Source organism: Mchenga conophoros, linkage group LG14 (assembly GCF_057382185.1).
Source record: "Mchenga conophoros isolate Kocher_MC1m ecotype Shallow Benthic linkage group LG14, M_conophoros_male_GT1.1, whole genome shotgun sequence".
Classification (NCBI taxonomy): domain Eukaryota; kingdom Metazoa; phylum Chordata; class Actinopteri; order Cichliformes; family Cichlidae; genus Mchenga; species Mchenga conophoros.
Genome location: NC_140539.1, coordinates 26,599,185 through 26,608,935, shown reverse-complemented (window position 1 = coordinate 26,608,935; position 9,751 = coordinate 26,599,185). Strand labels below are relative to the sequence as shown.

At 39.5% G+C, this 9,751-nt stretch overlaps 1 protein-coding gene across 1 annotated transcript; it reads right to left on the bottom strand.

Moving 5' to 3' along the window:
- Nucleotides 1–513: 513 nt before the first annotated feature.
- LOC146559899 (extracellular calcium-sensing receptor-like) lies at nucleotides 514–3,637 on the bottom strand. The gene is made up of 7 exons (XM_085243652.1): nucleotides 3,377–3,637; nucleotides 2,978–3,267; nucleotides 2,564–2,859; nucleotides 2,080–2,285; nucleotides 1,723–1,944; nucleotides 1,519–1,642; nucleotides 514–1,412 (listed from the first exon to the last, which is right to left on the bottom strand). The coding sequence occupies exons 1-7, from the start codon at nucleotides 3,635–3,637 to the stop codon at nucleotides 514–516; spliced, it is 2,298 nt and encodes a 765-aa protein (XP_085099778.1).
- Between the last annotated feature and the right edge of the window lie 6,114 nt (nucleotides 3,638–9,751).

The window sequence follows — 9,751 nt, the reverse complement described above, 5'->3', positions numbered from 1 at the left end:
GTAGGTAATTGGTTTTAAGGTTCATCCATTTGTGGATAATGGCTCTCACTAAGGGGAGGGCGATTACTTTTCCAGGGCCAGGAAACTTTGGATAGCTGTTTTTCCCTAAATAATTGGATGATGGTCAGTAAATCAATTACCCTAACCCTAACTGGAGGAAATGTTGAAACTTCTGAACCGTTTAAATAAAATAAATTAATTATCAGTCATAAATGAAATTTAATTTGTATCATCTTTTGCTACATCTGGCAATATTGTCCAATTTATTGCATAAAAGTTATTGTGCAAATTAATCAGGTTTTCCAGAAAAAAAAAGACCTTAAAAAGTATCCCATCCATCTTTTCAAATCACTCCCTTAATTTGTAAATACATTTCTGTGTTTGCTATTAATCACAACAGAAATAATCTTAATTTGACAAAGTAACCAAAACTTTCCTATGCATATTGAATATGTAGAATTTCAGCTTAAAAATGGAATACTAGCTTGTTGTGAAAAGTCCAATATACTCTGATTAATTTTTGTTCATTAAACATTTCTTGGTGTTTTTCTCAGGCTTAAACAATATGATAAAACATTTTGGAACAAATATACACATTATTAGTCCAAAGCTGGAGGCCAGAATGGCAAAGATTTCTACAACTACAGCAAATTTCCCAGGTGAACTAACATATGCTGGGATAAAGGTGATCCACACTGCACAGAATATCAACATGCTGAAGGTGATAAACTTGGCTTCATTGAAATTATCAGGTAATTTGCGGGCTAAGGCGGCTAAAACAAAGCAAAACAAAGCAAGTAGCCCTATGTACCCGAGAACAGCCCAGAAGCCAACAGGAGAGCCTAATGCACATTCCAATATGATTTTCTCCTTGTATGTGGTTAGATTTTTTATTGGAAAAGGGGGACTGAATACTAACCAAAAAGAACATATTAAAACTTGAATAAATGTGAAAGACATAACAGTCATTCTCTGCTGTGGAGGACCAAACCATTTCATCACATTACTACCTGGAATTGTAGCTTTAAAGGCCATTAAAACCACTATAGTTTTCCCAAGTACACAGGAAATACAGAGAACAAAGTTGATACCAAATGCAGTGTGACGCAGCATGCAGGACCACTCAGATGGCGCTCCAATGAAAGTTAATGAACATAAGAAACACAGAGTCAGTGAGATGAGCAGCAGGAAGCTCAGCTCAGAATTGTTGGCTCGGACAATTGGAGATGTCCTGTGATAAAGGAATACAACTCCAGTGATAATGGCCAGACAGGCACCAATGACTGAGAATGTAGCCAAGGTGATTCCTAAGATGTCTTGAAAGGAAAGAAACTCTATAGGTTTAGGGATACAAGTGTCTCTCTTTGCATTAGGCCAGAATTCTTTGTGGCAGGGTAAACAGTCAGCTGAATCTGAATAAGAGAGAAAAAAAAAAAATATAGGCTCCTTGTAATTTCTGTAATTTTCATATGTTCACAATAAAAACATTTTACATGCATAGAATTTTTTTCATTTTACCTGTTGTATTACTGATCTCTCCCTCAGGACACGCTATACAGTCATAGCAGCAGATGGGTTTTCCTTTCTGCAGTACTTTACGAGTTCCTGGAGAACAACTGTCAGTGCACACTGACACTGGCACCTGTCAACACACAAAGGTGGCATAATAAATATAAATTATCTTGTTCAGTAGAGTTAGATTCTCATCCTTTGAGTCATTACTTTTCTGCTATCCTCCATCCAGGTTATATTTCTGTTAATCCAAAGTTCGTGGCCCACTGGTAGTGATGCATCATAAAGCCCTACAGTTATAATATCAATGATGCCACTTTCACTTTTCTGCCAGTTAACGAGCTCATAAATAGCCACAGGATCACCATTAGCATTAAATGACACATCATATCCATTTTGGGAAAAATTTACCTTTTTCAGTTCAATTAAAATCTGTAAACATGAATAAAGAGAGAGGGTGGGAGAGAAAGGAAATAGATAAAATAGTGCAATAATCAATATTAATACAAAATTGAATTCAAGCAGGTGATGAGGGAAACTGCCATTAAGATATTTATTTCTTCTGACCTGTTTGGCCTGCAACTTGGTTAATGTGTCACACTGAGCTGTGACATTTGCTCCTCGACACATTGCATTATGAATGGCATGTGCTATTGCATACACAGCTTTGTACACCATGTTAGTAATTCTGAGCTGAGATGTGTCAGTGTACTGATTATGGAGACTGTTTATGTCTTCTTTTCCATCACATACCTTCTTGTCTGCAACAGTATCTAAAAATAAACAAAGACAGAACTGACATTTTAAACTCTGAAATTCAAACTAGTCTCAGATCTCTTTTATGTACTTTCCACTGTGACCAATATTCTGAAAACCATACGTGTGTGTGTGTGTGTGTGTGTGTGTGTGTGTGTGTGTGTGTGTGTGTGTGTGTGTATGTGTGCGTGTGTGTATAATATTTAATTGAAAACTGCTAAGCTTATGGATCAACAGTGCACCTTGTAACACCAGAAGTTTGACAGGATCATTTAAACCTAGAAACATTCCTTACTGTTTTTAAGTGTGCAGTTGAATGAATCTTCCCAAAACTCAGTAAGTACTTGAGAAGCAGCCACTTCAGAGGGAGACAGATTCAACAAGAAGTCTCTTAGACCTGGAATTACTGACTTCGGAATCGCAAATCCAATGGCCCCAGCACATAAATGGAATCTCTTTAATTCTGAGTATGTTATCCATGACTCACTGCCTATCCATTGGCGTAGTGGGGAAGGCTCACGTGAAAGCTCCTCCAACAATATCTTCATGTCTCCTAAAGCTGCAAATGCCACCACAACTGTAGCTGTAGACCTGCTGAGACGACATAGTGCATTTGAAAAATGTTTTTGTGTCTTTTTACATCATCAAATGTTTATTTTAAAGATAATTAAACAAGTCAATGCACAATAATTATCTCTGATGAAGAAACCTGCGGATAACATCTGCCACTCTCTGAATTCTGCTCTGTGGGTCTGTCCGATAGAAAGACACAGAGTATTCCACACAGATCCCCTCTTTCTGTGCTGCTTGGAGAAAAGAAGCCATGCCCTTATTTCCATAATCCGAATCTGACCGAACAGCACCTATCCAAGTCCAGCCAAAGTGTTTCACTAGCTTGGCTAGTGCTTCAGCTTGAATCTGGTCACTGGGGACTGTTCTGAAAAAACTTGGGTACTGCTGCTTGTCAGACAAGCATGCACATGTGGCAAAGTGGCTCACCTAAACCAAAAGAAATAAAACAGTGTAGCTCAGAAAATACTGCAAACACAAATATCACATGGCATATTTTAAATACAAAAATGGACAGAAATTGGAAATTGGCATTTACCTGGGGAATGTTAAAAGAACTGATGACTTGTGACAAACTGATGGATGTCATAGACCCAGAGTCCCCAACAACGGCCATCACCATACCAGATTGTGAGCAATTGTTACCAATGAAAAACACAGGGTCGAAGCTATTTAGAAACTGAAATGCCACATGCACTGCCACAGCCACTGATGCACATGAGTCATAGATCTGATACCCGAGCCTAATTCCGGGCAGCAGCTCTGTGCTGTTGTTAATCTCTTCTATGGCAAAGATCATTGCACGTAATGATTGCAGATCATTAATCCTGCAGAAAGTTAACTCACTTTTAGAAATTAAACTACAGACTTAGGTTAAATGTCACAAGAAAACATTGTAGGAGTTGTGGGTTTTGACCATGGCCAAATAATGACTTAAATTTTTACGGGCACTTCAACACATTGCTTCATCAGTTAAATTCAGCAGAAATGATTATCATGATAAATCACAAAAATGTATAAATAAATATGTAAAGGCTTGTCATTTCCTGTTTGATTTTTGTAAGATTGTTGTTTAAAAATATGATTTCTGTTTTCAAAAACACAAATATTACTTCCACAAATATAAATGACTGACTATTGGAATATTTTTCTTGGTGATTTTTTTCAGAACCATACAGAAGCAATGTAATACCACAGAAAATAAAACGTGAAAACATTTTCATTCTTATATAGTGCAATATGTTTTGATCACTCTCTTCTTTCCAATACTGACCTTCCTTTGCATTTCACAGGCTCGGGTATGATGGTGTAGTCATTGTAAACTGTGTGTGCGTAGGTATGAAGAGAGAAAACACCACCAATAACAAAGTCCCCGTCCATTGAGAATGCAGGCAAACGAGTGCTTCCTTGAAGCTTGCATTTCACAGATGATACTACCGTACCAGCCCAAGCCCCTGTAGACATGGTTGTTTGAGTCAGATAAGCAGCCAATACCAGACCAATTAAAACAGCTGATCTTTCCATCTCTGTCTGACATCCAGCTTGTGTATATGGGCGTACGTTTGTTTTCCTTGGTTTATATAAGTCTTCTGAGAATTTTTTTTCTTCTTTTCATCTTCACAAGTACATCCCCTTACCAAGTAGTGTTTTCAAAACCCTCAGATATTAATGATAGTCTACGCCTTCCCAGTATGGTTTGGTGTCTTTGGGTTACCCAGGCCAAAAATCCTTTCATAATAAGTTTGATTAACTTTAAACAACAGATATATCTAGAATTTATAAATAGCTTGTCTCACATAAATAAATAGTTTACTAATTATCCATTGACCCAAAACATCCTAAATACACAAAAAATTAAAGCACTTTCATAGCAGTATGAAATTTAAAAAATCTTTATTTTTTGTGTATTTATGTCACTTCTGTAAAAATTCATCAAATTTCAGGCAAAAACAAATTAGGGCAATATCACGATGAAGACAAAGAAGAATCGTGTAATGAGTTGAATGTAGTGATAGAGAGTGTCCCCATAGGGGAGAGACTTGTCAAGGAGCAGATATTGATGGACGTGTAGATCAAAATAATAGAGAAGCTGAAGAGGTGTTGGACAGGTAAGATTATAAGGAGAGAAATGCAGGAAAACAGATGGTGGTGGATTTTGTGGGAAGGGTGGAAATAATTATCAAGAGGCACAGTTACCTTTTCCACAACAAGGTTACTGGAACTTTGGTGTACAGGGCGATCGTGGCTCAAGAGTTAGGAGTTCGCCTTGTAATCGGAAGGTTGCCGGTTCGAGCCCCGGCTCGGACAGTCTCGGTCGTTGTGTCCTTGGGCAAGACACTTCACCTGTTGCCTACTGGTGGTGGTCAGAGGGCCCGGTGGCGCCAGTGTCCGGCAGCCTCGCCTCTGTCAGTGCACCCCAGGGTGGCTGTGGTTACAATGTAGCTTGCCATCACCAGTGTGCGAATGTGTGTGTGAATGGGTGGATGACTGGATATGTAAAGCGCTTTGGGGTCCTTAGGGACTAGTAAAGCGCTATATAAATACAGGCCATTTACCATTAGGCTTGAGGGGAATGTCTCGTGGCTGGTTGGGCCTAGCCTGAAAGAGCCACATGTGTCCAATCTCCTGTGGGTCGGCTACCACCAGTAGGAACTTTAGGGGTTTGATACATTGTGTTGATTGGTGGTAGAATAGATAGCAGTTGATCAACAGCTGGTAGGGAAAAATACAACCTGGTATACCGAAATAGACACCAAGCATGTGCTATTAGAAAGATGCTAACTGCAGTGTTCTTTCTATTGATACAGGTCTAGATTTGCTCTAGGTCTGGCACCAGTAACACAATCATATGTGATTGGTGGGCCCTTTTGTCACTACCATCATCTCCAAACCATACATCATAGCAGGTCTCACTATCATCTTGTAATCTTTACCTTTCACTCTTGCTGCTATGCTTGTGTCACAAATTATCCCTGACTAAATTGCAGATGTAATCTGCAATTTACTAAATTCTAGTTTCTTTCTCCTCTCAATTCAAGTGCATAATCCTAGCAATGTTAGCCTCTGTTGAATAAATAACTCTAGCCATCATTCATCTTAGTGTAACACAGTTAGGGGAATTGCTGAAACGATTGTATTAATGGGTCTATAAACCATATGGTTGACAACCACAGGTTTAAGGCACTTTACAATTGTGGAAAAGAAAATGACAAAAAATGAAAGAAAAGTAAAACACATAAACTACTAAAACAGTGACTTGGAAAAGTGTTAATCCTTAATGCTGGGTGCACCCTGGTACCCTGACTCCTTAACTGTTATGGAAAACCGATGACTCAAATTCAGTGTCCATTCATAAGAAAATCTCACACACCTTTCACATGTGGAGAATGTTCTACACAGCCGCTTATTATGCACAGTCCCAAATAAAACACGTCCAAGGGGTACAGTCCAAAAATTCCCAGGGTGTGAAAGAAAATAGGGATGGGAAAATGTCAGTCAGTGGTCTTTTTCATAACCAACCGTGTGAGTGATACAGTCCAACCACACCGCAAGGTGCAGCAGATCATCAAGTGGAAAAGAAGGGATTCTCGGTCTCTTTAAGTCCAGGTGGGAAGGCTTGCCATGTAATTCACTGGAGGAATCCACCTGAGGAGCAATCCAGTATACTAAAAAACACCTGACCTGTCTATGGAGCGCCAGGACTGCCATAATGAATTAATTAAATACACCAACACATGGTGGGCCTCTCTGGTGCTGTACATAACTGGTTCACTTCCTATCTCTCTGACAGAACTTTTATGGTGAGTATGGATACATGCTCCTCTAAGATCCATAGAATGACATGTGGTGTGCCTCAAGGGTCGGTTCTAGGCCCTGTACTTTTTAATTTGTATATGCTCCCTCTCGGCAGTGTCATCGGGAGGCATGGAGTGAACTTCCACAGTTACGCTGATGACACGCAGCTGTACATCTCCGTGTCTCCTGATGACACCAGACCAATGGATGCCCTTTTTAACTGTATCTTAGATATACGATCTTGGATGGCAGAAAACTTTTTACAGCTTAACCAGGACAAGACTGAAGTTTTAATCGTCGGTCCTGAGGCTCAGAGAGAGAAACTCTTGTCTAAATTAGAGGCATTTTCACTATGTCCTTCGCTACAAGTGAAAAACCTGGGTGTTATTTTTGACTCTGAGCTTGGTTTTATCCCACATGTTAAACATGTAACCAAAATTGGATTTTATCATCTAAAAAATATAGCCAGAGTTCGCCCTATTCTCTCTCGGGCCAACACGGAGATGCTGATGCATGCTTTTATTACCAGTCGCATTGATTACTGTAATGCCCTGCTCTCTGGTCTTCCTAAGAAGAATATTTCAACTTTACAACTTTTGCAAAACTCGGCAGCTCGTGTGCTGACGAAGACCAGAGGGCGGGCCCACATTACACCGGTTTTAGAATCGCTGCATTGGCTCCCCGTGTGTTTCAGGATCGATTTTAAAGTTCTTTTATTGTTTTTTAAATGTCTTAATGGTCTTGGGCCTTCTTATCTCTCAGATCTGCTTTTACCATACGAACCCTCGCGGACCCTGAGGTCCTCTGGTACTGGCCTTTTAATTGTCCCTAAAGTCAGGACACATACTCACGGAGAGGCAGCTTTTCAGTGGTATGGTCCTCGTCTGTGGAACAGCCTGCCGGAGGAGCTCAGGGCCGCAGAGAACGTACATGTTTTTAAGAACAGGCTCAAGACCCACCTTTTTAATTTAGCTTTTACTGAACGTTTATTTATTTTATGCTTATTTATTCTATCCTGTTATTCTATTATTAATTTAGACTTTACCTAATATTTATTGATTTTATTCTTATTCATTTTTTAATCTTCTTACTCTATTTATATTTATATTTATATTTATATTGTATCCTGTTCTTATTTATTTTATCATTTTACCCTGTATATATCCTATTGTGTCATATCTCCAGTGTTTCCTCAGAGGGCGCTCTCTGCACCGGGGCTGTGATCGACTGTGGCTGCTGGGTTTCTGGGGGTCCTCTCAGCCTGGCTGGCCTCCCTCCTGCTGTGTGCCCAGCCAGGAGGCTGCGGTCTGTGACCGGCTCCCGGTGCAGACGGTTCCCTGTTATAGTGTTTCCTCACTTGGCTCATGCGAGCCCAGCCCAATTTTTACTCTTTAAGTGTGCGCGTGTGTGTATGTGTGTGTGTGTGTGTGTGTGTGTGGAAGGGGGGGATATGTTTGTATTCACATCATTTATGTTAATGAGAGTGTGGGGAGTGAGTTGGAGGGTGGGGTGGGCTGCTTTTAACTATGTAAAGCACTTTGTGCTACATTTTTTTTGTATGAAAAGTGCTTTATAAATAAAGATTGATTGATTGATTAAATAATTAATTAAATGTGTCAATAATTAATTAAAATTGGAATTAATTAATTAAATAAATAGTTATGACACATGTAATTAATTAATTATTGACACATTTAATTAATTATTTATGTACTTCACATTTTAATTAATTATTGACACATTTAATTAATTAATTAATTAATTAATTATTGACACATTTAATTAATTATTGACACATTTAATTAATTATTTAATGATATATTTATTTATTTCATTTTGGCAGTCCTGGCGTCTGGCTCTCATCTTGAAATAATTTTATCTGTCAGCCTCACCCATCAAACTCAGGGGGCGGGGTTAACGCTGCCCATGCAGCTTCTCTAACATTTGACTGGTTGCTGTGCAAAGTAAGTCAAAACAGGTCGATCCTATATAATCGATTGCTTGTGTAGACTTGGGGCAGCCAGGTATCCCAGAATGCAGATCAAATCACAGGCAGCTATGGTGGTGGTGTAGTTTTAAAATACCCCGTTTTTCTGTCACCAACTACACTTTTAACAGTGTTTTAGCCGCGAATGTCGCGCCGTATGTCTGGTCAGGTTGTCAACATAGAACATGTTTGCAAAAGTGCTCAGATGTTTTCAGAGATTTCACTAGCTCTGCTAACAATTAGCATGCAGAGTGCACCCAGGGGGTTACGTTAACCGGTTTGTTTACATATTCCACTCTCCGTGTTCCACATGTTGCATTCGCAGATTCTCATTTTCACCGAACGATCGTCTCTTTCCGCCTGGTCTTGTGTCTCTGTGCTTCTGTAACATAAAGAACGAGCTGACATTTTTCTCACGAAACCAGCGATCAGCTCAACAGACCCTCAGTTTACCTGCATGCATCCTCCTCCTCATCTGTTAGCTGTTTAACACCTGCTGCTAATTCAAGAAACACGCCTACGTTACCTGGTGATAGTCACAGTTTAACTGGGCAGCCGGTGCTCGATATAAAGCAATGTCAGCGCATTTTTCTGCACAAGATAAGGAAATATAGTGTTTTCCCCAAGTGCAGAGCTGCTGGAGCTTGTTTCCTTACAGAGCACTTTATAGGCGAACCAGCTTCATCAGCGGCTGATGTCCAATCACCGGCACACAGCTTTGAAACCTCACCTTAGTTTTAGCTCTCAGTGGTTAAACGCTGGACTTCATTCACTCAGGTTCTGTCTGTCGGGTCACGTTTACTTCGCTGTTTTATTTACAACTGAGCAAATCGGTTTGGCTGAGGTTAAAGTTACGTTTCATAACTGCATAGTTTCACAGACGTTTAATGGTTCACTGGCACATGTGTTAGACTGAACTATTCGCTTTTCTTTATCTGGTGTGTTTTGGATTTAACAGTGAATTTTGAGATTAAACTGACTTTTAAAATGTTTTTATACAAAGAGGAAAGAGAAGGCGCATTTCCACCGAGAGGAGCAGGGTTTCATGTTCATCATGAAGTGTGCAACCTGGACAGAAATATTATATCATCTGTTATTTAATAGTTATTCAACTGTATTCTAAGCACCAGC

What these genes read in the sequence shown, in the direction of transcription:
- LOC146559899 (XM_085243652.1), bottom strand. Translation starts at nt 3,637, where the DNA reads ATGATCTTTGCCATAGAAGAGATTAACAACAGCACAGAGCTGCTGCCC. An exon ending in CAACTGCACACTTAAAAACA is followed by an intron (nt 2,286 to 2,563) that starts GTAAGGAATGTT and finishes GTTTATTTTTAG; the next exon opens with ATACTGTTGCAGACAAGAAG. An exon ending in GGATGGAGGATAGCAGAAAA is followed by an intron (nt 1,643 to 1,722) that starts GTAATGACTCAA and finishes GTGTGTTGACAG; the next exon opens with GTGCCAGTGTCAGTGTGCAC.